This window comes from Charadrius vociferus, unplaced genomic scaffold (genome assembly GCF_000708025.1).
Source record: "Charadrius vociferus isolate BGI_N301 unplaced genomic scaffold, ASM70802v2 scaffold125, whole genome shotgun sequence".
Taxonomy (NCBI): Eukaryota; Metazoa; Chordata; class Aves; order Charadriiformes; family Charadriidae; genus Charadrius; species Charadrius vociferus.
Window position 1 is genome coordinate 4,944,714 of NW_009649036.1, and position 27,473 is coordinate 4,972,186.

Here is a 27,473-nt window from a genome sequence, read left to right on the forward strand (position 1 = left end):
TTTAGCACCTGTTGACTGCTTCGACCACACAGGACCTTGGTTTAGGTTAACTGGCATCTTCTGTATTCATGCCCTGCTTTCTGGACCTTAATTTCCACGTGCAAAGACATCCGCAAGATGATGAGTTGTTCAGGTCAGGTGAGCAGCTCTGTGTGAAGTCCTCCAACCTCGTCTTAGACAAAACTGTGCTTCAGCTGGCAACTTCAAAAGAGCAAGTTGACTACCCAGTCATTCTGACTTTTGAGCAGCTCTGGTCATGGACATCCCTCCGTCTCCACCTGCACCCCCTTTTTTTGGATTGGGAGGACAGCATTCAGCTGCGGATTTCAGGCAGGCCGTGTGGCAGAGGCAGACTTCTGTGTCAGAGGTCTCGTGAGAGTATTGCAGAAGGCAATCAATCCTTCAGTCAGAGAGACCTTCTTAAGATGTAAGGCGTGAAAGCCTTGCACCAGTATTCCCTTGGTCCTTTGGCTTCTGTAGAGGTTCAGTGCACCATATTGCTTCCCTTCCACTGGCAGGAGTTCATAAGCCTCCTTTTCTTTGAATTTTTGTGTCTGTCTTGTCTTTTTAGCACAGTGGCAGGAGAGCTCATGTAGCTCCTACTCCAGGAAAGCCCTGGCTTCCCATATCAGTGTATCTTGAGGGAAAACAAAACCCAGTATTGACTGGGAACTGCTCTGGTACATTAGCAGTTGTGCAGGCACCAACTGCCAGAGACAATTTTCCTTTCTTTTTCTGAGGCGACTATTAATTTCAGCCATGATAGTCTAAATTGCAGCAGTAAATGGCAGAGATTTTGTTACTTATTCCCTTGGAAAATGTGTTTTAACTGAATGATGAGTGAGTGTATTGCAGATGGCTGTATTTCTCTCAGTCATCAAAGTTGCATTTTGAAGATGTCGTGTGAGGTCAGCACAGTGTTACTGCATACCATGTCCCTACATGTGGCCAGGCAGCACCCCAAAAGTTCACAGCTCAGATCAAAGATGGTGCGCTGCTGCTACCAAGGCAGGCTCTACTACTAGGAGAGACTGTGTGGCCATCAGTGGCAGCGAGCTGTGGATGCTCTTTGTGTTTGGCACCATTCAAACAAAGGTTCATGAGCCCAGACAAGTGTGGGTTCAAAGAGGACCTGTTCTTATTTCATTGTTCAGGAGAGGACTAAATGCTACTAACTTAACTGCTGAAGGTCACTTGGTGAACCCAAGCCTGAAGACGAAATGAACCTACAACTCCTAAATGTCAGCTCAGTGCTTCAATTACAAGTCAGATGCATCTTAATTCTCTTACAGTGTGTGGCTCCCGGCATCACCCAGCATAGGATTGCTTTGGCCATCTGACACATTGCACGATGCTGCGGTAAAAGAGGTGTGTGGATTTATGGAAAGGGTCCTGGCCTTTCATAAGAGGAGAGGCCAATCCAGGGATGGATTTGGCTCCTGCTTCCCTCTTTCCTTCTACCACCACCTCCTTTAGTTTTAATCTCTTGTTTGGCTTAAATGTGTCTGTATGATAATGGCTGAGGAATTTGCAAAACTTTTGGATGCTTTGTCCTGCACATACTGTTGTGAGCGCTAATCCCATGTAGTAGAATATCCTATTGGAGAAAATGGCACATTACGATAAGAAGATAAAGTTGTAAGATATAGTTGATGTAGGGGTAAACAACAGTTCTGAAAATAACACACAATACAGTGAAACAGCTAGTGCTGGTGATGTCCCAGAGCAGCGCATACTGGAGGAGATGGAAAATGCATCATCAGGGTTTATCGAGGTACACTAAGATACGTGCAGTGTTCCCTGCCACCTAATTAACTGGCACACTAGTGTGTAAGTCTAGGTTTATCTTAATTTCATGTTTGCTTTGCTGATCACCAGGAAACACAGCAGGAAGTAAATCGCCTTTTGAAAGAAACGTGACTAATATTTCCTTGAGCAGACTCCATTTTAAATAACTAATGTTGAATGTAATACATCCAGCCACAAAATGCACCATAAAATGGCAGAATACCATAAAATGGAATGTTTTTTCTGACACATGATGCAGACTATGCCAGATTTATGCCAAAAAACTGTAGTATCTTCTGAAAGAAAAAGAATGGAAAATATTCCAGTTCCATGACACTGAATAACAACGTTGTCTAAGAATGCCTCGTAAGGATATAGAGTTTGTTAGTCACTCTTTTTATTAATTAAGTTCTCTGAATGGTGTTTCTGATCTGAGGTTCTTGCAAATTGAGACTAAACAAATGAAAACATGGAAAATATGGTGGTGCTTCATCACAGATGAAATTTTGGTAATCAGTTCACTTACTGTTTTTGTTTCTTGTCTGATCACTTGAGGGGATTTCATGGTGTCTGCTTATATATCTACTTGGAAGATCTGTAGATTTTTAAAGCATTGCTTTTTTTTTTTTTTAATGTTTTTTCTGTTTCTGCTGCCCAGCTTGGTTTGATTGGGGTGGATAGGGAGAGAAGAGCCCTGCTTTGTATTAAATGGAGAACAGTTCTCAACAAACCCAACTGGAAGTTTTGCGGCTGAGTTTTACAGTAGAACATTCTTGTCTCTGTGGAATTACCAGTGAAGCATCAAAAATAACTGTTTAAAAGAAAAGAGTAAAAAAATACAGAAAATTAAAAAAAAAAAAAAGCCCAACAAAAATCCCCATTTCTTCACATAAGAATTCAGCTCACAGGCACCAGAAGCTTCCAAATCGCTCTTTTCCCTCTGTTCCACTGACGCCAAAAATATTAGAATCAAGTTAAGATCCCTGGATTGTAAATCAAGCATTGAGGTTTGGCTGCGGAAGAGAAATCTTATTTGAACATTAGCAGTCCACTGGTAACTCTGCCAGCTTTATTAATCTTATTTCACTTGTGACCTCAGACTTTCCATCTGAGTAAATCTTTATGAAATTCAGTCTCTCCCAATCGCTTTACCTTTTCAATAAAGGAAATTTTTGTTTTCGAGGGGAAAAATGCTAAAAGCCTGTAACTTTTTTCTTTTGGACCTGTGATCCAGCCTAGTAAGTAATCTCATAATCTAAAGATTAAATAACTTCATTTTGATGTCAGGTATGAGTTTTTTTGCTTTAAATAGGGCTTCTTGTTTTGTAGGCAGGCGACAGCAGTCTTTAGCTAGAAGTGGTTTGTAATGATTTAATCAAGATAGGCTGTGCATTTTTAAAAGTGAACTGAATTGCACTTTCAAAGCAGGCTGACTTCGTTGTTTACAATACCATAGACGAGAAAGAATTACAAAAAAAAATAAAAAAAAAAGTCCAGCTCTCTGCTGTCAGTGTGTAGCAATACATCAAATAAATCATTAGGGGTGTTCTATCTTTTTTGCAACTGGAATGAAAATAAATAAAAATAAAAAAGCTTACATGTACTTTTAAATAAAGGATCCAGAGTTCTGGAAGTATGGAAAGCCTCATCTGGACTCATACTGCTAGATGTCTCAAAAGTCACTAGCGCTTCTCAACAATTTCTGTAATGAGGAACAGTGATCCAATTAGAGGGTCCTTGAAAACAATATTTGAGTGGGGGAGGGGACCTTGGCTGACCGTAGACTGCAGGAAAAAAATGTAATTCCCTTAACTGTACACGGAGGGAGAATTTGATGGAGCTCCTGTTCCAGGAAGGGATCACAATGTCAAGATCACACTTGCGTGCTTGAAAGCCGCCTCTTGAAAGCAGAATCCAATCTTGTCGACTACATGCAGCAATCTGCCTCAGCCCCATTTCAGCTGAGCTTGAGGTGTTTTCTGGAAGGATGTCTGGCGACGGGAACGGGGACAAGCTGATGGAAGGTTAGCGCTATGATGTGCCGAGCCTGATCCAGCTCCTATTAAATTGAGTGGGAGCAGGCTCGGCCCTTAAATGCAGGAAATATTTTATTGTGAACTATCTGCATGATAGCTGCCAGGTAGATCAATAAGGGCTTCCACTGCTTCCTGCCGCTCACCTTTGATGAGCGCTAGATTTATGACAAACCCACAAACTAAAGCCAGCTCATTTGGTCTGGCCTGACGGCAGCTGCTGCTGGAGATAAGACAGACTTTATTGCCTTAACTGGCTGGATAAGGAAAAAGAGTTATCTGCAAAAAGGTTAAGAAACACAGCTTTTTTTCAGTTCCCTAGCGAATATGACTGTGTCTTCAGAAGAGCTCGCTCACGATGCAGGTTTGGGGAGGGAGAGGGAAAGGCTTGTTTATGCAAATATTAAAAATGAGTGAGGTTTAATTTGGAAAAAAGAAATACACTACGTTTAAGGATTAACCTATCATGTCAGGTGATCTATGTATAAATCCAAACCAAAAATCTGTGTGGTGGACAAAGAGCCTCGTGATGCTCTTGAGTACAGTCAGCTCTGGAGCACACAAGCCTCGGGCACGGGAGGCATCCCAGCATCTGCAGAGCAGCACACCAGAAAGGGCAGCAGCAGTCAAATGTTAACACCGTCAAAAACATTAGTTGCAGTTATGACACAAAACTGCTGCTGCATTTCTTAAAGTCTATTCTGTGCAAAGGAAGTCGTTTTTAGAAAACAAGAAAATAAAGTGCTCTCTAACACATATTTATTTGCAGTGTTTCGTGCAATGGGGTGCAGCACACTAAGCAGGTGACATTTTTCTTAAGGCAGTGAAAATTAAAGTGCAGTTATAATACTAGGGTTTGTGCATTGTTGGCGTGGCTGAACTGGGAGTCAAAAAGCTTGAGCTTTACTCCACAGCACCCCTGCAAGTCTCTGCTTGCTCCATGGCTTTGTCCTTTGGTCATTCCCTTCTCTCAGGTCGCTGACTTACAAAAGGAGATGTGTTGACTTACCAAAGGAGATGTGTTCTGTTTGATGATGCCCTGCAGACTCCTTCAGGGTCAGTGGATGAGGCGTACTTTAGAGATAACAAATGTTGAGGAGCAGAGAGAAGTGAAGGATCTTGAGGGCAAGAGGGCTGCTCCCGGTAAGGCTGCTGCCAGACACCAGGCAGTGTCAGAACTGGTGTATACACACATCGTTTGCTGAAATGGAGCTCATAATTTTCTCATTTTCCTTGTTTAAAAAGGGGGGCGGGTGGGGGATGTGTGTGGAAAGGGAGCGGGAAGGGATGGTAATGCTACCTCATTAAAAATAGATGATGTCTTGGTTTATGATGTTCGTGTGGTATCTGTGGCTTGGTTTCTGCCCACAGGCTTACATGCAGCCCCACTTGCTGGGAAATGAGTTCACACATTTAGAGTTTCCACGGAGGGTGCAGCGCAAGGAAGTTGGAAAGAGGATGCTCTACCGTGACTTCAACATGACTGGCTGGTAAGAATGCGTCTTTCTCAGCATGGGATCAGCCTTCTCTGTAACCAGTGCCTGCTTTATATGTGTCTTTGATTAGCGTAAACTGCATCATACATGGAGGTGTATGCCTGCGTACTACAGGGAAAGGTATTTTCTTTTGGATGTATTTTTCTTTTAGAAGTTAATGTTTTAAATAAGTTGACCTCCTTCCAGAGCCAGGACTTTGGTTCATTTTAACGTGTGAGCATTCAAAGCAAAGCAAACACATAAAGAAGAAGATGTGCCAGGGGATCTTCTTGAAAGCTAAACGATTTTCCTATCTTGGAAGTAGCTTTTTATAGAATCTGGATCAGTGGGCCATCATGCCTTTGGCATGCTGAGGAACGCTTGCGGAAGGGAAGAGCTGCCTCCCATACTCTAGTGCAGCTGACCCCTGATTTGGGTTACCCTTGAGGAATTGTTTTAGAGACGGGTCTATCTGAATAAAAGTCATAGCCAGCCTAAAATGAAAAGGCTTGAATGAGCAGCATTAACTTAATGAAGTGAAGACAGGAAGAACGATGAGTTATTTGTCTCTGGCTAAATGTCTTCATTGTTTTGTGTCAGTCCAAGAGGCTCCTTCTCAAGTGACTTCCACTCATTTAGAGAAGCCCTGATCCTTGCTATTTTGTGCTCTGTGTGTGACCTATAAAAGTGGAGGCCCTATATATGCAAATAGTCTTCAGTTCCATGCTGTTCGTGTTTTAGCATCCTTAGCAAATGTCCTTTCAGGAAGGGAAAGTGTGGAGGAGGTTAAAAAGCCTGAACTCTTGTAGGTTTCGAGACTTGGATGCTCACATGCAACTGCAACTCCACATGCTTCTGATTTGTTCCATACTTTGTAGCCCATAAATATAATGAAGTTTTAATGGCAGAATAATGATCTAAGTTTAATATTATCTAGAGTGTTTGTGCAGAACATGTTAATCTGGGAATAGCCATCATTGTCCATCGTCTTGAACAGCTGCCTGCAGAATATGCAGTCTCACCCTGAGAATGATGACTTCACTTTTTAAAAAGGCTGCAGTCATGAACAAAAGAATAGGAGCAGAATGAGAACATTGGATCAACTGAGGACTTAAACAGCAAAACATTTGGAAGTTCATGAGATACTCTCCCAGCTTCTGCAAAGGGAGTTTTCTGATTAAACTCCCAGATGTGACTGAAGGCATCAGTAAAGAATGGTTTCATGTAGACTTCCAAAAGCTCTTTTTCAAGATGTGAGATGCTGTTGTGGGGGAAAAAAGTACCCAAACCAAAGAACCCAAACCTTCTAATTTGGGGGAGAGCTACAAAAGTATCATGGGTCAAGAGGAGAGGGTTAGAGTAGAATTCTTTCATCACGGTTGGAAGGCAAAAAGGGTTTCTCCAGGTTCATGGCAGTTGTTTTGCATTTTCCTGGTTGGTTAGTGGTCTGGAAAGGAAGTGGGATTAGAATGGTTGAAGTTGCAGCATTGGCAGGTGACACCACAGCTCTTTTCCTAATAAACAAGAAGGGCTGTGAGGAACTGCAAACAAGTAAATGATTTACATGAACGGGCATCACACTGATCAAATTTGGAGTTGATAAATACCAAGTAAAGCATGAAGAGGGAAAAATAACTATTTTGCATGCTAGAGGTTCCAAATGAACTTGAGAGCCATTTCAAAAAGCTCAGTGGAAGTTCTGCTTACTGTGATTTTTTTCAGTCAAAATTACCAGCGGGATGTTGGGATGCATACCAGGTTGGAATGGTTAAAAATTAAAGAGAAAGATGATTCTGTATATCAGTTTGTACCTTGTTTGTGAACCTGTGCATAGCACTTCACCTTACTCAAAATGGTTATTGCACAGCTAATACTGTTTGGCGTTAGAAGGAAGATAAATAAGAAGGAATGCAAATTTTAAATATAGAATAATGCATAAGGTAGAAGAGCTTGGGTAAGTCTAAATGGATGGCAGATTTGATTCAATGCATTGTTTTTCAGTACTGGTGTGTGAACTCTGTTAACTCTAGCATATGGCAGGGGGGAGAAGAGAGTTGATTTTGCTGTTGATTTTTCTGAATTTCCTGAAGTGTAGGACACATGTTGATCCAGTTACAGATTCTAATATGGTCAATGCAAAAATTGCCACCAGTCTAGCACAAATATGCCTATCTGTAAGCAGTTTTTCCGGAATTAATACTTAAACTGTGACTTGAAAATTCAAGTCTGAATTCACCTCAGTGCTGTCCCAGAAAGGGGTGGCCTGTGCCAAGCAGAAGCATGTGGAGACTGTGATGAGGCTACCTCTCCCTGCTGTTCCTTTTGACTTCTGGCTGGAAGTGGAAAACAGGGGCCATGGTTTTGGCCTCAATAAAAGAATCAGACTGTTTTAGCTGCTCCATATCCCACAGCTAGTGCATCAGTTACCTCTTTGCCTCAGGACAATAAAATGGTGAGGGGATTGCTCTATCACCATACATTTCTCTAAATCAGAGCCCTTCTAAATAAGGATCCATTTCTTCTTGCAGGGTGTTTGCCCCAGGGAGTCTTGTTTTCCATCAAAATGTGTGCAGTGATCTCCTAAGCAGAGGAGAAGCAATCTGTTTCTATTTATCAAAAAATCCAGGTCAATTTTAGTAGTTGAGATTGTGGACAAGATGTTAGATTTCCAGCTTGATGGGCCCTCAGAGGTGATGGTTTGAGGTGGCTAGTGCTTCAAGGGTTTTGCTTCTATTTTCTCCCCTTTCTAATTCCTACATTTAACTGATGCATCAGGACACAGCGACTGAGGACATGTCTGTTCTGCATTTGTTTCTAAGGACAATATCTATCATGGAGAATAAATTAGCATGTATATTCCTTTTCGAGAAAATGTCAGATGGAGCTTTGGCCAGCCAGAGCTTGATACACTGAAACACTGCCAAACTTTTATTACTTACAATGCAGAAGATCAATTGTCTGAACTTTTTTTTTGGTTGGTGACTCGACTGTATGTTGACATTTGCACATACATGTAGAGAGGTGCAGGTGGTGGTAGGAAGAAGCAGCCATTCTTACACTTAATCACTGAATCCTTTAGTGAGAGGGTGTAAAACTCTCTCTTTCCTCAGGAAAATGAACTGTTTTATTTTAAAATTCAGGACACTTTCTGTGTTTTCTATTAGAAGCTGAATGATTATTTTTTTTCTTCATTTTTGCCCTTCTCCTGTGCTCTGGAGCTTTTCGGATTCTCAACAATGGCTTGGCTCGCCCAGCTTGTTTGGATTACAAAAGGTTATTGTCTTTGGGTCTGTCATAATGCATTTGGCATTTTTTTTTTTTTTTTTTTTTTCTTCATGTGAAGTTTCCACACTGGCTTTGTCTCAACAGCCCACAGTGGTAGCAGAGCTGCCAAGTTTCCCCACAGCATTAGGACAACCACTGATCCAGCAATGTGTACCGCATCGCTAGTCCAGGCTGCCTGTAACTGCTTTCAGACCAGCCTTTCCCTTCTCCCTCCGGCTCTCCCGCCCTTTCTCCTTTCTCCACATTGGCAGTTGGGATGAGAAATCCACTGTATTAAATGGATCTAAAATAAATCCCACTTAGGTGGGAGCTGCCCCTCCTGCACCCTCGCCCCACGCGCGTTGTGGTTGAGCAACCACTGCAAAACGCATCCTGGAGCTGGCAAGGCATCTGAAGAGCTGCGTGTCATGAACAAGCCTCGGAGCTGTCTCGAGCCGTAATTTGCTGGCAGACATCTGTGTTACTGACAGTCTTTCACAGCTGGGTCTCGGGGCTGGGGTTTTCAGGCCCGTGGCTTGCAGAGGTTGAACTTGTATTGGAGAGAGGGTAGTTCTGGTGGTTTTGACAAGCCCTGGCAACAGAAGCATCAGGGAAGACTCGATGGCCGCGTAAGCAAAGTTGCTGCCAGCACTTAAAAGGGGTGCGGGCAGCCTGAGGTAGAAATATATGGAGGGGGAAAAAAGCAGGCCTGATGATAACTGCTTCTTTAAAGGACTGCACAGAATTAGTATTCTCTGTCTTCGCCTTTTAAATAAAAGTTGAGACACGGTTGGTTAGGTTTTCTTTGCTCACGGGTAAGTCCAATGTGAACATTTTGAAGTACTTTGCTCTGACTATATCCTAGACTCCTTCCCAAAACCCAGTTTTCTGGCTTACTGTGTCCCTCGCTGGCACAGGGGCTCCTTCCAGGGTTCCCCTCTCAGCCTCCCGCAGGGCCAGAGGAGCCATACCACGCTGGACTTAACCAAAGGCATCCAGAAGGCACCACCAACTGACAGCAGCTTTTGTGGTTTCAAAATTAATTTTTTGCTCCTCCCTGGAACGCAAACAGTGGCCTTTCTGCTGCTGGCGTTAGTGGAGTTTTTTAAATGCTTGTTTCCGGGTCAGAGCTTTAGCTTTTTTACTTGATTTTAGGGTGGCAAAAGAGCCCTAGATAACAAGTCCGGTTTTTGACCTGATTTGTTGGCAGCTTTCTTTTGCCCTCCAGGAGCACGCGGAGTTGAGCTGCATCCCATCAAAAACGGTCTGAGCTGGTGTGGTACCCACCAGGTATCACGGGCTGAAGCCCCAGACAGCAGCGAGCCGGGTGCTGCCTCTGAGCACCCATACGCACGGCCGCAGCTGAGCCCTCACCGGCCATCCCTGTCCCTGTCCCTGGGGCAGGGGTGCTGTGGCACACCGTGAACCACCCGAGGGTCAGCCTGTGCCAGGGAATCACCCGCCCGAGCGTTTTATTCCAAAGGAGGGAGGTTGGTGCCCTGGGGCGAGCGCTAAGCAAACCCCGTTTTATTCTAGAGTCAATATTGTCCACTGCCTGGAACGCCGCCAACTTGCTCTGCGCTCGCCCTTTTTTTTTTCCAACGGGGAATGTCTTTCAGCCTCTAAGCGCCTGATTAAAAAAGCAACTTCACTTTTCAAGCCGTTTTATTTTGTTTGGGATGGATGCCTTTTGCTTTCATTGTGCAGCCCGCCTCGCCGTCTGCGGTTCAGACTCCGGCTCGCAAAAACCAGGCTCTCATTAATCACTTATTGGGGATCCAGAATACCCCGGTGAGAGCCAATGTACACGATTTGCTTGGTAATGCGCGAGCCGATTTGAACAAATATTGCCAATGCGACCACTATCTTGTTCTTTATTGCTGGGCTGGATGTCCTTTGACAGCGTGTTCAGGTAGCCTGCCCGAGGAGTGCCGGCGCAGATTGAGAAATGCCACAGAAATGCTGTATGGAGGAGGCGCCCGTGCTGGCGCCACCCACCCCCTCCCCCCCCTTAATATAAATTGATTTATTGAATCAAGCGCAGAAGCCCTGCTACAGAAACCTCGGGCTATATTCTCCGGAGAACCACCTAATAAAACAGCCCCAACTGACACTCCTCATTAGCTTTTCCACCGATCCCAAGGCAGTATTTAAAGTGACAGTGTCCCTCTTTTTGGCCTGAATTTATCTGCCGGCTATGCCTGTGGGTCTAATTAGCTTAGCATTATTAGTCTTATTCAGATAAGCTGCATTTCCTAACAGCTTGATTCCAACTTGTAAAAAGTAATTGAAAGTCTGCAAACTCTGTGCTGTAACCTGCTTGATTGCGCCTTTTAGCCAAATTAATGTAATTTACAAAAAGTCATCCTTTCTTCTCCCCCCCTCTCTTTTTTTAATTGAGCTTTTTTGTCTCGTGAAACCTTCTGTGCTGCTTCTGTTGAAATCCTGGCTGTATTGTTGTGTTCGAGACCTCAGCCGTATCCTTTGTACAATCGCCAGGGAGAGATCAAATTTTAACTTCATAATTACTTCACAAGAAAGCAGCCTTTTCCCCAGTCGTGCCTGGTATTAATTTCCTCCCAGCAACTTACGTTTTCATAATTTAATGATTATGGGCCACCTTTGCAGCACTGGGCCTTTCTGGAGAAGGGAGAAATAGGATGTCATTTTTGCAGCGTCAACTGGAACCCACGGCCACTTGCCTTGCTTTTTTTTGTCTTTGCTCTCGTCTCTCATTGCGAGGTGGGCAGGAGCGGCGACGGGACGTGCCTCTTCAGTGTGCGCAGCCGGAACAGCTTGCTGGGTTGTGCCTGGGTGTCTGGGGCACGGCTCCGCGATGATGAATGGCTGTTTGCGATGTGCATGTTATGCATCTTCTCAAGATTTGCAGCCCTCGCCGCAGGAGCAGCGGGAGGTGAGAGCTGACCTGCTGTGTACAGCACATCTCCTGACAGTGACGAATGGCTCCGTTTTCCCCAAGTGCACACATGCCACAGGAGCTGAGCCAGTGTCTTCAGGGCAGGAGAGAGCAGAAACAAGAAAGTAACGGTGCTGCAAAAAAAGGGAAAACTTAAGTCTGGGGTAAACCTCTTTGTTAAGGGCCTCTCTGGGGCCAAGCGAGCGTGTCAAGAATGAGGTTGGCCTGAGTCATGTCCTGCAGGAGCAACTCATTCTGGAAGATGGCTAAGGGCTGTCCCTGCATGGCTGTGCATCTCTGCCTGAGCTTTGCCTTGGCAAAAGGTCAGGTGCCACGCATGCCAATGTGAACAAAAGGCTCCCAGTCGGTTTTATCAGAAAGAAACTAAACTGCAATGAGGTAATCTTCAATCTGAAAACCCAAGCACAAGCAACTCTTCCTCCTGGTAAGATGAAGTCTCTTCCCCAACTCCTAGTTTCTCTGGCTTCCCCAGCTGTGCAAATTTGACAAAACCTCAGCTGGGTCCCTAGGAAGACCTCTCTTTCTCTCTGTTGCCACCCAGGATTACTTATGGCTCTGCTCCCAGCTGAGAGGAGGCCCCTCGCTCCTTGGAGGAGTTTCCAGCACTGCTGTGAGATGGTGAGGTCTCTGCTTGCTGTGTCTCACTGCCTGCCCCATCCTACACTACAGTGATCTTTTGCAGAAGAGTTCGCTCCATGATACCTCCTCAGCAGCAATCTCCTTTCCTTCCAGAGGATCCCAGCTAGCAGGCGTGGAGCAGGCACTGTGAGGTTAACGTGCAGTCTTTCTCCCATCTGCCTCACCACATCCTTTTAACAAGTACAGCAAAATGTGAATTTACAAATGTTTTTTCTGTCCATCGCAGTGCATTAAGCCCATAGGGTGTTAACAGACCACTTCCCTTACCCCTCTATCTCCAGAGAAAATTGCTGACAAACCTTCCTGTTTGTCTTTTAAAAGTAGAAGAGATGAAGTACATTTTAAGAAGTGCTCAAAGGCAGCAAATTCACTGGAAAAAAAAGAAAAAAAGACTCAGGCCTGGTGAGAGTGTTGCAGAACATGGATCCACTTGATGTGCAACTGCAATGTCTGCGCACAGTTTCTGTCACTTGGTAGTGGAAGCTCAACTGGTCACAAGCAGTGAATGAAAGTGCCCACAATACACTTGCTCTGTTCCTCCCAGCCTCCTGAGCACAAAAGCAGGAAGGGAGAGCGCTTATAAATACTCCCAGTTCATTTTTTTTCCTGATTTGGCCTTTTTTGGGAGCAAGGACTTCTCTAGATCCTTGGCCACCCTCTCACCAACTTTTCTTCCACCGCTTTCTTTTAATGCTCCGTTAGAGGTGAATGGACTAAAAAAATCAACTGCACTCCAGGAGGTGCCTGAGATAAGTTGCTGGTGCTTGAATCTTTAAATGGACTGGCCAAGAACATAGAGTTGGTTTTCCTTAGGAATTCCACAGGAGTATGTGGTGCTGAGGGATACACCCCCTCCAAAGTCAAAACTCCGTCTTAGGACTGTACATGACAATGAAGGCTCCCTGGAGGTCCGGAGCTCATGTACCAGTCTGATTTGGCCAAGCCAGAGACCATATGTGTGTACAAGTCATGCTGAGATACTTTAATTTTTTTATTTTTTTTTTTTTAATTTGTAGATGGGTAGACAGAACTGGAATTTGCGTAATGAAGCATTATAGAGTTTATGGTTCAGAAGAAGGGGTTTCTGAATATTCTGGAGAAAACACATGTTTTAAAACTTGTATGTTTTCCTCTTTACCTGAAAGAAACCCTGTGAGAGTAACTTGGTTTAGAGTAGATCTTTTCCTAAAAACTGTTTTGTGCATATGTGCACATGCATCGGTCATCTTTAACTGATTTGGGTTTGCCGTCATCTTTTCTCTTAACAAACATTACTATAGTTTGTGTGCTTTTGTTATCTTTGTTTATCGTAGTTTTGCCTCATTAAACTGTATGTCAGACAAGTAACAGGGGAAAGATACTGAGGCACTGGAATATTAAAGCTAACCTACCTAGAGGGTACTTAATACCAGACAGTGCTGTCTGGATTTTAGAGATCCTGACTCTGCTGAAGCACATATGTCTAAGGACACTTTTAAAAAATTATGGTTGGATCGAGACATAAATTGCATAATTTTCAGTGGCTTTGTGCCTAACCTGCAGAACACGTCTTTTCTTGGTAGCAAGCACACACGTACACTGGTTTGATGGCTGTAGTTCAATAGACAGTACAGATAAACAATTCCTTTTGGGTTTGTGATTTAAGCTTTGTTATCCAAAGGGTGAACTCCAGTCCACTGATCCCTTGTGTGTGAGGGGGAAAAAAAAAAAAACCAAACAGTTTCTACCAAGTTTTGTGTTGCTCAAAGGTTAAAATCTGGTTTTCTATTGGTATGACCAAAGAAAGCTGAGCTTGGGGGAAGGGAGGCTGGTTGGGTTGATGAGGTGGTTTTTTGGGGGAGGTGGTTGGGGGCAGGTGGAGGGTGTTTGGGGATGGTTCTCGGTTTGGGTTTCTTTTACAGAGTGGTAGCAAAGCACTGCTAGAAATACACTGCATCCACAAACCTGTCTGAAAGGAGAGCCTTCATCCTTGTACTCAGTATGAACTAGGACATTTCTGAAGCTGTAGTGATTTTTCTTGCTTGCTTACGTCATGTGGGTTTTGCTCTGTGCTTCAAGCTAAAGCCCTTTGATGATGTGTTGTTTTTTTTTCTCTTCCTTAGGTTTAATTCTCAGTTTACTGTCAGGTGTCACTAGCACAGATGTGAAATACAGACAAACTTTCTAAAGCCAAGTGCTATGGGAAAGCAGAGCACAGAGTCTGGATTCCCCTGTTGTTCACAGAACTGAGCCTTCCAGGTCAGGGTAGATTGTGTTTTCGCCACCATCTGTTGTGCCTGGGGATGCCAACACAATACTTTTCCTGACCAGTAACCTTACACAGTTAACTGTAAAAGAAAATATAATGTGGATTCTGGTTTTGGTCATCAACAACTTCTACTCTTACGTGAATTTGTATGTGCTTTCAGAAGGCCAATTTTTAAGAACAAATTATATGGCAGGAGAATGCATAACACATGTAAGAAATTATCTAGGATTTTGGCTTTGAAATGTGTATTTGGGAGCTGAACAGTTTTTCAAGTTCTGACCCAGCAATATGCAGGTAACTTTGATTATCTTTTATTTAAAGAGTGCCTAAAGCGCTGCTAATGACCTCAGCACTGTAGGAAATGTCTTCCGTAGATTGTCTTGTGCATTTAGCAGCTTCTGGTGATTTTTTCACCGTGTATTTAGAGCATATTCCAGTTAGCATATGAGTAACATCATGTCAGTCCTAGTTCTTTCATTCTGACATCTCTCTTGGCTCCCAGTGCGATTTGGCCCGGTTTTCCAAAATGTTGATCCTGAGTCCAAATGTAACTTTGTGGGTGGTACATATGTCAAGCCCTAGTTCAGTATTTTTGGACAGCAGTAGCATTTCATAATTCTTTTGAAATGAAAAGAAGAAACGAAATTAACTGAAAAAAAGTGCAGCTAGATCTAGCTGGGCACAAGCTTGCCTTTTCTATTCCCCACTCCACCCCCCTGTTTTTCCGTTTGGAAAAATAGAGGTTTACGTGGCAGAAGCACTTGACAGGATTTAGGCTCGTTCAGAGCAGCAAGCAATAGCATAGCCTCGACTTTATAACCTGTCTTGTCGTGCCCTGGTGGCCACTGAGACCTCCTGGGATGCGGATGAGGAAGATGGGGAGAGTGGAGGGTTGCAACCCTATGTTTGAGTTTGTTAAAAAGTGAGCTAGGCTGAATTACGTAGATGGCTGAATAAGGCCATGTTGGCACTAAAAAAGCCAAACAACCCCCTCAGGTTCTCCGTATGTCTGTGTTTGATATACCTACTGCCATATTATATCCTTATATACAGCACACTAAACAGCACAGGAAGGTATAAATGCAACTTTATTACGTAAAATCAAGTGAAATAGTCCAGAAGGTTGTAGCCTGTGTGAAATAAACACACGTACAAAGTACAGGAGGTTTCACAGGGCATAAATCAAAATGAACTTCATAGCTTCCTTCCCTCCTTCTCTCCAGTGCGGTTGCTGAGCTGCTAGCTGAAAAGCTGTCCTTCATCCTTCTCTTGCAGCAAACCACACGCTCATATATTATTAATTCTGTTTCAGTGGTAATGCAGGACATCGGTATTTTTCTAGGGTGTCTCGGGTTGCTTTTCAGTGTGTCTGTGCCAGCTCCACTGCTGCGGTTGCAGTTTTGAGCATTGTTTTTCAAGTGCCGATAATTTTTCAAGCAATAGCAACATCAACAGAAAAAGCACGTTTGCAATGACTCTTGACACCCAAGTTCTGAGCCCAAGAGGTGATTTGCTGTGAGAAACCACAAAACAAATCACTGTAGCCCTCTGGTCCTCCCTCACTTAGTTGCATAGCTTCAGGAGGTCATAGACTAGCCAGCTGCCTTTCCTAAGCTGCTGATGTAACAAGTTAGCTCCAGCCCTTGCAACACGGCCTCTTCCAGCATCCTTGCACAGTTGTGTCATAGTTGAAGGCCCTAGGGATGATGGTCCTTATGGTGGTTCCATAAAAGATGCTGGACTCGGCAGTGGGGACTGTTCTTTTGAAGGACGCTGGCCTAAATAATGCCTTCTTTTTTCCCTTCTTGCTAAAGCGCAGTGTGAGGTGCAATGCAGGAAAATATAAGGAAGAAGAGGAGAGAGGGAAGAAAACTTGGTCCTTGGTTTTGGCTACTTAGAGGACAGTGTAAAGTGAGAGCTTTGGTCTTAAGTATTTGGAGTTATCTTGCAGATAATACATTTTGTGGGCAAAGAATGGGTTTGTTTTTCCTTTTAAAAGGGGGTTGAAAATAGTTAAGTCACATCAACTTAGTCTTTTTTGCTATTTGTTAACAAATATGCACACCAACTTGAAAATACAGTAGGAATGGTTGTCTTGTTGGGCTTGTGGTTTGATTAGTCATTTGACTCTGATGCCCAACATGGACTCAGCTGATACTGTTTTTCTTGGTGTCAGAGCACAGCTGGATTTATGCAAGGAACAGGAAAGAGTTCAGACTCCTCCTCAAGGAGGTTTCACCAGCACTTCCTGCACTGTAGGTCCAGCTGGAAGCTTTGGGACATGTTCATGAGCAGTCAGGGATGGTAAAATTCCTCTTCCACATTCAAACCAGGATATCCAAGCTGGTGAGTGAGGCAGAGACATTAGCTATTCCCTGTTGGAAATAAAGGAAGGAACAAGAGCAAAGTCCATGACTGACTCATCTTTCCAATAAAATGCTATTCCAGGATTTAAACATCAGGGAAGTATTACCACACAGGCTACTTGTGGCGATGTGTGCCTTTTTGTTTGGTTTAACAGCTAACCTGTTAGCCCTCCCCAGTACACAGTGCCATTTCAATGCTTTCTCTATATTATCTCTTATAGAGATGCCTGAGTGTCACGGTTATATACCTAAGATACTCTTGACTATGTGGTCTCCCATGAAGCACCCACTGTGTTTTGCAAACCTCACCTGGTTCTGTTTGGGCATTTCACACGTAGTACTGTTTTGTAGTAGGGGAGAGGAGTCCTCCACTGCTATTTCTTCTTAGCATTTTGGTTGCTTTTCCTTTTTTCTTCCCCCTTCTCCTCACCCCCAAACCCTAATATGGGCCCAGCCTGTGATTACTGGGAAATGTAAAGCCGGGGCTTAAATGTCTGTGTTACTCTCTTTAAGTCTGAAGTTTGCCTAGGTGGTGCACCATGCATAGCTATGTAATACAACACCATTTATTGATCCTAGGTCTATGCCATATTTCGGAGAAGCAGGGGGCAGTTCGATTACAATATAGGATTTCACCCTTAATTTTTAATTTCCGGCTGGTTTGTGTCACAGCCTTAACATTGCTTAAACCTGATCGAATGCGACTCCCCGGAGCTCAAGCAGCCAGCCCAGCTGGAGAGCCACGCAGCAGGGGCCGGCGCTGGCTGGCAGGGGACCCGCCGCGGCGCCTTCCCTCCTCCCGCTTTGTCCCTTCTGCTTTGGTGGGGAGCGCTGATTCGTGTGTTCAGGGGATAATTTTGGTATCACCCCAAGGGCTGGGGGCAGGGGTGGGTTGGGAGTGAAGGACAACATGCTGGGAAAGGCTGTGGGGAGGGACGATTTTGTGGTATGAAGGGAAGCATGTCCCTCTGGGGTGATGTGCTTTAACTAAAGAGGCTCCCCAGCACCTCGGCTCAATTGTGTTATACAAACCAAGGGACTCTGCATCTTATGAGAATGACAGACATCTATTTTATTATTTTATTTTTTTTCATTTCTCACTGGCAAAATTTCTCACCTTCTCACCTCATCAGTGTCAACAGCTGGATGTGTAAAAGGTAGAGTACGCAGGCATGCGGTAAACAGAATCAGAGCATGAGCATTTACTTCTCTTGTCTCTTGGCCATGGGAAAACTGCTGTGAAATGTGAAATCTCTGACAACCTTGACTGTTGCAGTCAAGGTCAAATGAGCACTAAATATCCTTCCTAAGACACTTCAGCACATGAAGCTTGTCTTGGTTTAAGCGGTCCTGAAAGGTGAGAACAGGATCGGAGAGCTGTTTCACACTTTGACTGTGTACACGTCCTGTCATTGCTCACCATTGCACGTTAACAGTGTGAATCTAGTCTTTGGTTAGCTGCTTGGTGGGTTTGGGGTGTTTTGGTTTTGGGGTTTTTCTGTTTTGTTGGTTGTTGGGGTTTTTTTATGACACTGTATTAGAGTATAGCTGCTGCCACAGCCGAAGATATCTTACCTGATTAGGATGTTATTCCAGTCCACCTCTTTTTCCTTGCAAGCAGTAGGAGTAGCCTGGCATGTTAGATGTTTCCTTGTGTTCACTTTTCCTTTTGGTGAATTGGATAATTCTTTAGAGAAAATCGTTCCACAGAAAAAGAAATTTACATCTTGGTTCAAAGACAGAGTCCTGAAAAAAAATAAGGATTTTTTTTTTTTTTTTTAATCACAGCTGTTTGTTTCAGGGCACTGGGTCACTAATTGAGTGCAAGCTTTATAAGTGTTGTTTGTCCTCCCCCCACAGGGCATACAAAACCATTGAGGAAGATGACTTGAAGTTTCCCCTTATATATGGAGAAGGCAAGAAGGTGGGCGCATTTGCTTTTCTCAGACCAAAGGAAGAAGGAATTCTGTGCTGTTTACCACTTGATTTAGCCTGTGGCAGTCCAGTCTTTTCCACTCAGTATCTCTTTATTTTATCGTTGTGACAGCTTGAAAGAATATCTTGGTTCTGTCATAAATCAGTCTCGTGTCTGGGGGGCAGAGGGGGGAGCTCAACATACTAAAAAGCATTTTTATAGCAAGCATAGTCATTTGCTGTTCAGTTTGCTTTTGTTTTTCTTTCATTGTAAGTAGGCTACAATGAGACAGTCTTTAATAATTGACTTAAAAAGTTCTTGCTTTTATTGTAAAATATAACTAGGCTGGATGAAGATAGCAAAATACCTCATGTTTACTGAAAACAAAGCAGGAAGATATTTAATAACATTTTAGAGAGCTCAGAGATGCAAAACCCTAATTTAGGAAGGGGAGGGATCAGGGCAGGATTTGGGAAATAAAACACCTCTTAACTGTATCTTCTTCAGCTAGTGTATGTGAACTCGCTGTTGAATTTTTCTGATGTGTGAAGGCTGATAGATTTTCTTGAAAGGGAGAAAGAAACCATTCTGTTTTAGGTGCACTTTGTTTCCATCCCTGTGATTAAGAACAGTGAGATCATTAGTGCTGATCCCAGCAAGCTTAGCTGGATGCGGCAATAGGATCAATATAAGGACGCAGTGGTGTCAGTTTGCCGATATTGGTATGCTCACTGTGTTTCTAAATAGTGCTCCCCTGCTGCATTAGGTTCTTATCTCAATGCAAAAATACACGCTCTTCAAAATTAGTCCAAGTTTTGAAGGTTCAGACCTGCAGCTTATCTCTGAATTTGGTTAGGTTTATAATTATTTGCAAAATGTTTCATGCACATCTTTTTAATTTACTTTCTTATTGCCTTATGGAGCCAGGGGTTAGTGAGGCAAAATAATTTTGAGTCAGTTACTTGCTGTTATTGATGCTGTGAGCTCTCTTGTTCAGAAGCTGCTGCAGCTAAACTAGAGTTTGGGGGAAGTGATATGCAAAGAATGAGGTTCCCTGTGGGGTGCTCTACCTGGTCAATCTTTGGAGAAGCGTTAATGAAGAAGAGCCCAGCACCTCTTGGGAAACAGCTCGTGCTACAGAGGAAGGTGCTTGGGGAAGGAAGTGGTAGACCTGAGGTAAGAGCAGAGCTGGCCTAGACTGGCTCTCCACAGAGAAGAGCACTGTGGTCAGTGTCACTGTCACCTGTGTGTTCAGCAATTTAAGGCGGCCTTTAGCACTTTTCCTTGGTGGAGGGAATATACAGCAGTATGTCAATAGGAGGAGGCCACAGGTTTCTTAGGTGAGTGATTAGGCTCCTCATCCTTTTTATAAAACTTGTTTACTAGCAGCATAATTTGCTGAAGGAATGCTGGCATAGACTGACGTAGGACGGTGAGGTGACTGGGTTAGGTTTCCATAGTCCCAGTCCCTTACAGATGGTCATGGTCTAAGATGGGTGTACGCAGAGTGGGATGTGGATGAATACAAAGCTTGGAATAATGAGGGAAATGGAAATGACATGAGTATGAAAAGCTTTGAAGTTGATTAGCTGTGTAAAATCTAGAGTTTCTGGGAGAGGAAAGGGAATTAATCCCTAACTGTAGCAGTTGTGGAGTAGGAACATTATTTCTTTTCCTATTGGCACTGTGCATGTAACAAGATTTGACCCCATTGCTTTTCTTTGTTTCCAGGCTCGGGTTATGGCAACAATTGGAGTGACCCGAGGACTGGGAGACCATGACCTGAAAGTTCACGACTCCAATATATACATCAAACCTTTCCTGTCCTCATCTCCCGAGGTAAAACACCCAAGGTTCAACTATCTGATTTGTGGGAGAGAAACAAATATACTTAGCGTGCTTATTCGTTCTTTCCAAATTGTCCATTCTGATTGTGGTCCAATCCAGGTAACATGCTGCCCTTCCCAAAGGTGTGGCATGTTAGTAACATCCACATAGTAGGAACAGTATAAGTTCCCCAGCTGTGTGTCCTGGCTCTGGTTGCTCCACATCCCTGGCAGAGCCTTGATGCCTTCTCACTCCCTGGTCTATGGTTATCCTGTAGCCTCACAATTCAGTGTCCCAGGCACCCATCTCTCCCCACCTTCGTGTGCTCCGCCTCCCCTTGAGGCTTAGATCACGCTGTCTTCACAGAAGCTGATGTAAATCTGTGTTCTCCAGAAGGAGCACTGGATGTCTTCCACAGTAGCGTAGTATCCTGCATTACGCAGAGAATACCAGCTTCGACTCTTAAGCAGGAAAATGCCAAGAGCGATTGGAAGAGTGCTTTATGCTTCCATCTGTCTGCCCCTTCACCTCAAGTTCTTAATTTTTTATGATGATTTTGTGCAAACACCAAATAATGGCAGGAATGACAGTGTGCATTCCCAAATGGTGGCATAATGAAGGGATTATGCAGTATTTGTGTTAGGGGTAGTTTTAAATGCCTCCATCATTTTGACTTGCCTTGCCACAAACAATTCCAGTTTTTGACCACCAGAGACCTTGCAGGGAAGGATATCAAGCCTTCCAAAGGGATTTGAATGTATTTGTTAACAAGAAACATGCAAACCTTGCTTTTTTTTTCCTCTGTAACTGCATTCCTGTTCTTATGTCAAGGAACAGATGACACATATTTTTTATGAAATATTAAGCAAGGGCAAACCATCTGATGGCAGCACAAAAAGAGGAGGCTTTGCTTCCATGGCCCGAATGCTGAGAGCCGTTCACTGTCAACTGGGTTGCTGGAGTTTTCACCATACCCAGTATTTGACCTTGAATTTATTGCTTTTTATAGCAGTGCGAGAGAATGAAAATACACAAATGACATAATGCTGCTAGGAAGGAACCAAGTTATTAAATTAACCTTGCTTAGAACATCTTTGAGACTTTAAAAATAATAATTTGCTGAGAGATTCTGGCCCTGAAGAAAAGGGGGAGCTCTACAGACAGCCCCTTCTTCGTGTTTCCTTGCTGCCAATCCGGTACCTCCTCTCTCCCTGCTTTGAATGTGTGGTATCCCTCGCTTGGGACCTGGCTCCTCTTCTCCTCAGCCAGGCAGGCAGCAGCTCAGCCCTCATCACTGTGATGGATTTGTTTAGTGCCAGCGAAATGATGCAATTCTACCTATTTATTTTTCTTCCTGGCATGCTGAGACCCAGCGTTTCTGGGGTATGTAATGGCTGCAGCACAGTATCTCAGCAGTATCATCTCTGCCAATTGCTGCTGCAGTATTTGTCTGTGTGTATAAACCAAAGCTTCTCATGGGCTTTTCTGATTTGTGTGGAGTGTGTCTGCACGTGTTCAAATTCTGGAATATGACGTCCAGTTCGTATGCTATCCACGTTTCAGGATCTCTTAACTGCTTCGCAAAAGGGAAGCAAAATTGGCTTTGTTTCCACATTCCCTTCGCAGCTAAATTCAGCAGAAATGTACGAGGGCAGGAGGAGGAAAGACAGAACACCAGACACCTCGATTTAGAGATATTGGCAAAAAAAAAAGCCCTGAATTTTATTAGGAAGTAACATATGCTCCAACTGGCTTTCCATTGCACCTCCCTCTCTTAATCATCTCTTCCTTCTCTTCCCAGAGAGATCCCCAGTGGTTTATCTCCTCGTGTTTTCCTCTGACTTGTTCTGTCCGTACGTGGACAGTGCACCTTGCACAGAAACCAGCATTAAGAAACAATGTCTTTATGCTGCCATCTGGGAGGTTTGGCACTTAGAAGTAAAGGCAGTGGCATCAAGCAGCAGTCGTATTTGGCCCTTGTGCAGCATTGGATTTCGAATTGTTTATATAGAGGTAGGGAAGCACAATGTCTGGTTTCCAGACCTGGAAAAGGGGAGGCATGGGAAATTAAGGCACACAGGGAGTCGTGACAGAGGGAGGATCCAAGTCCTCTGGCTTCTGTTTCTGCGCCGTAATTACAGCATCCTTTCCCAAGTTAGGGGCAATGTGGTGAGTTTTCAGAATGTTTTACTTCCAGCATGACAAAGCTGCGGTATGCCATGTCCACCAAAATTTAGCAGAAGGAAAGGTGGGTGTCCCTGAGAATACATCCAGAAATAGGCATGTAGAGGTAATTTGAGGGTGGAGTGAAATGATACTTTGATAGAGTGCCAGAGCTATGGGAGGAGAAGTCATGTAGCCAAGACTGACAAATGTAATCAGGATTCAGTGGCTCAGCTGTTACGAGACCAGATTTGGAGGACTTCTGCAGGTTGGTGAGCTCTAGAGAATTGAGCCTTTTATAATGAACTGGAGTAGCACAAAGCAGGCAAGCCGTGGCTGAGGCTCTCTGGCATGGAATTAAATATTTATTTTTTCATAATGGAACAGTTCATTTGAAAGCTTTCAAAAAGGAAATTCCGCTTTTTGAAGCTCGGCAATATCTGCCGCGTTGCAGCTGAAAAGCAGAATTTCATCCTGAAATTTTTTGAACAGCAGCTCAGCCGTTTGGTAGGAGAGGTGTGGCTCTCACAGCAGCATTCGTCCCTTGCCGGTGATGAACCTGAAGCCAGCCACCACAGCAAATGATGAGAAGGTAATGAAGGAGAATTTTTCTCCTTCCATTATGTTAGTGAAATGTTTCTGACAACTCCACAAATATGTCAACAGAGACCGTTTTAGATTCACATCTGCCTTCTGGAGAAATCTTGAGGAATTGCACCGTTTAAAGGAACAAGCCAGGCAAAGACTTAGAGAAGTACAGTATGATCAAAGGGAGTCAAGGTGGTTGCAAGTAGCAAACATCACACTTTAGTGGCTTGAAGTCCTTCAGGGTTATGTCTACCAGAGAATTAAAAAAATAATAATAATAAATGCAGTAGATGGTCTTGCATGAGCGCTTTGATTTCTCAGAAAACGTTTGAGAAACTGTTCTGCATCACAGGTTATTAATATAAAAGATATGAAGCTACAGACTAAGTGGAAAGTTGGCACAGTCTACTGGAAATTGGCTAAAGGGCAGGAAACAAAGGGTGGCAGTAAAAAGCTAAAAGGAGATTAATTGGTGAGTGCTGCAGGGAGCAGTGTTGGGACCCGCTTTTTATTATTTACATATAAATTACTTGGAGGGTGGTATTGAAAGATCTCGTCGTTTGCCAGCAAAGCTGTGCTGGATAACACCGTGCATAAAAAGGGACGATACAATTAAGAAAGGGCTTAATTTATTGAAGTAGCCGAGTTGATCAATAGTGCAGGCGAGTGAATGCGGGCTGTTGTTTGGCTCGAATCCCCCCGGGGCTGGCTGCTGAGGAGCACCTCAGGTGGCCGCAGGCTCGCATGTCACTCTGTTGTGAAGCGTTTTTGAGCTCCAGGGACTCGGCGTTGGCTGCCACTTAAAAACAAACCTGGCAAACGAGCCGCAGCGCCTTCGCAGAGCTGCTGTGGTCCTTTTTGGCAGCCAAACGCAGGTTTTGTCCAGTGGGTAGATCTGTTTGAAAGGTAAATATAAAACCAGCCCACCTGTTTGTTCGTTGCTTGCCCAGAGCGTTTTTCTCAGCGCTCTTGACTACACGTAGGTGAGCAATATGAGAAACAAATATCTGAAGAAAGGCGTTACGTGACAAACTGCATAACGCGTGCTCAGAAAGATGCCGTGTGTGACTATGTGCTCTAGTGGTGTGTATCCGCTGTTACCTGTCAGCAGAGATCTGTAAGTACCAGTCAGGATAAAATACAGTGTAACCCAATGCTTATTGACATGGATGCCTGTGCTACTGAGGTTCTGCTGCTCCTTCCTTATGGTTGTCTTTTTACATTTTCTGGTCACTGAAGTCAAGTTTAGCTAGTTAACAGGTCAGCTGCTCTACGTCAAGACAGATATTAGTGGATGGTAGAGGTATGGTGACCGAACTGGGCTCCTTTGAGGGCTGCCCTGATGCTTCAGAGAGGTGTGAAAGAGTGAAAAGGTTCGCCAGGGTGGCACAGCAGGGGCTAGTAGGCTGGGGGGAGTTGGTGGCAAGGCTCTTGGGACAGCGCAGGAGGCAGAGGAGAGAGCACAGGAAGCCCAAGATGTTTGGGATGGAGGACACGAGTTCTGTGGGACGCTATCAGGATTGATGTCTGGATGCAGAAGCAACGAGGCATGAGGGAAAGGTTGAAGATTCGGGGGAGAATTGCTAGGAAATTTGTCAAGGGTGCAGCACCGGTTAAGGAAACCTCTGCGCTGCAGGACAGTGTCCGGCCAGCCATCATCTGTGCTCGCGGTGCTATGTAATACTGTTCTGCAGTGCAGGCAGCTTTGTGCAGACTTATGCCACAGATAGAACATTGCTTAAACCTTGCTGTTATTTTCTTTCCTGAAATACAGCTATGGGAAGGAGGCAGTCGTTAGGTAGGTTGGCTCTGGAATTAAAAAAAAAAAAAAAGTCATTGGAGTCAAAGAGCTGTTTTCGATCATGTAAGATTTACAGTGCTGTGGGGTTACTTGCTGTTGCAGGCACTTAACTGCCTGGATCTCTGCTTGTCTTTCCAAAACTCTGGCATATCACGCTCCCTCGCCTTTTTTGTACAGCGCGTGCGGAGTATGCTACAGGGTGTTACACAACGTGAGGTGTGTGGAGTGGATGTTTGGTGAGCTCTGGTGGTCTGAGCATCGGTTACACGCGCCTTGGTGGTGCTGCCCAACCTGTGCGTCTCCGGGAGCTCTGCTGTGGCGCTGCTCCATGTCCAGCTGAAGGCACGTGTCGCTACTGCAGGAGACCCCACTGAAAATAAGAACTAGAGCAAAGCTGCTAGCAGAAAAGGGAAGGGTTAGGAGCTGGTTTGCTTCTGTGCCTGGGCAAGGCAGTCTGTGAGCATAACCTACAATAGACCGGACAGCTCTAAAGTAAGTCATTTTTGTCAGCAACATACGAGGGGCACCTGCAGCTGCAGTTTAGAAATCTGAGGAAAGACAGAAAGGAAAAACTCAGTTTTCTCTTTCTTTTTAAGTATTGTGTGGACTGCCTTGATGTGTTGCTGCTGCAGTAGTTGGAAGGCAGACAAAGCTGCATTTTGTTGAGTGTGCTACCTGGCCCTGGTATACAAGAATCTTACCCGAAGTTTCCCCAAGCTTGCCTCCTGTAGCCTTGGCACTCTCTTTTCCTTAGTCTGGGTACCAGCTGAGCATCCCTTGTTGCTCACCCCACTGCCCTTCTCTGCACCTCTTCTGACATCTAGTTCCTTCTCAATAGCAGCCCTTTCTGGAGTTGTTCAAGTCACAAAGTTTTTGCTTTTAAGAAGTAACTACCTTGTTCCCAGATTACCCATAAAATCTGTGATTGTATTTTTATTTTTTTTTTCTTTTCCCCAAAACCTAAACATGTTCTTGGTAAAATGATCTGTTCCTGGTATTGCTTTAGCATTGTGCTGCACCAAAGATTTGGACCCTTTGACCTGTGGAGGTAGCTTTCACAAGTTTCCTATCTGCGCCCAGTGCCGCTCCTCAGTCAGGCAAGATTGTTCATTTCAGGAGGATTCAAGTCAATGATGCGTGGTCTTGGTTTTCTGCCTTCTCCCCCACCAACGCTGCAAAAAAAAAGGCTCTTGTGGTGTAGCGTGTACTTTGCCTGGGTGGGAGGGCCACGGTAGATGTGTTTTTTCCTAGCACTAATGTTTGAAGCTTGGTTATTCCTACAGCGTGCTTGCTGCTGAGTGCATCTCTGAGCATTAACCCCGATGCTCTCTCAAATATTTGCCTGTACCCAAGAGATCTGACCAGAACATGTGCTGCTTATTAATGGCTATGTTGGCTACCTTACCCCCGCCCCAGTGATTTCTGAGTTGAAACCCTGGACTGGTATAGGCTGAACTAAATTTTGGGGAATGGGGACTATGACAACGACTGGTTTCTGTGCAGTGGGCTTGAAAGAAGAGCTGTGCTGCATATAGGGATCTTTTCTAGAACAGTATTCCCACTCAGTCTGAATAAGGAGATATGCTGTAATGAAGAGAGTATCTTGCCTTGACTTTAATCCTCTCCAAAGTCCTTATTCAGCTGCTACCTTAGATAATGAAGTGAAGGTTACATTTTACAAATGACCTTCTTGTGCTTTTGAGTGAAAAGCGAACGAGTAAGGATTAGCAGTCAGGTCTGGGTGATTTTTTTATTTTTTTTCCCCCTCTGGTACTGGTTGCAGTCCCATAAAATCATAATTACATTAAAAGGTCCAGGCATTTTATGTACATTGCCTGCTCTGTGGCTCCTAAAGGGAGAATGCACCAGGAGGGAGAATAAAACAGCTCGTATTTTCCAGTTACGCCAAGTGCTTGTCCCGACAAATTTCCCAACTGCGGCTGCTGTTAGCGGAGCCCGAGGCCGGAGCAGGGTGTGTGATGAGGCGCACCGTTTCCAAACTTCAGTACAGATGATCCTTTCCTCCTGCCTGCCTTGCCAAGGTTGTCACACTTCTTTCAAACTGTGGTTGTTGCTGTGGTAATTAAAGCGCTCCGTGAGTGCTTCCTAACGGCTCCCCATCGCAGCCTGGGAATGGCAGGCGGTTTGTCAGCTAGAATGCAGCGTGTGCTGGAGGGAGAGTTACACCCAACTAAAAGCTCATTTTAAAACACTTACCATGACGTTTGCTCATCTTCTGGCTCAGATAATGGCCTGCCGTGCCCCCCCACTGGTGTCTGTCCCCTCTGCTCCCGGCTTTCCCCAGCCTCGTCGGGAAGAGGATGGTGGAAGTCGCTGTAAAAGCAGCGCGTTAAGGAGATACCAACAGCAGTGGTCAGCCTGACTGTTGCTGCAGACTGGTGAGGTGAAGCCAGTGTGGATAAGGGTG

At 44.4% G+C, this 27,473-nt stretch overlaps 1 protein-coding gene across 1 annotated transcript in view; it reads left to right on the plus strand.

Annotated features, from left to right (window-relative positions):
* The window catches only part of PPM1H (protein phosphatase, Mg2+/Mn2+ dependent, 1H), a 93,161-nt gene that overhangs the window by 58,504 nt on the left and 7,184 nt on the right, over positions 1 to 27,473 (plus strand). The window contains exons 6-8 of the mRNA XM_009887845.1: positions 5,193 to 5,311; positions 18,612 to 18,675; positions 20,398 to 20,505. Of these exons, the coding sequence (XP_009886147.1) occupies positions 5,193 to 5,311; positions 18,612 to 18,675; positions 20,398 to 20,505 (291 nt within the window). The remainder of the gene's footprint in view (positions 1 to 5,192; positions 5,312 to 18,611; positions 18,676 to 20,397; positions 20,506 to 27,473) is intronic.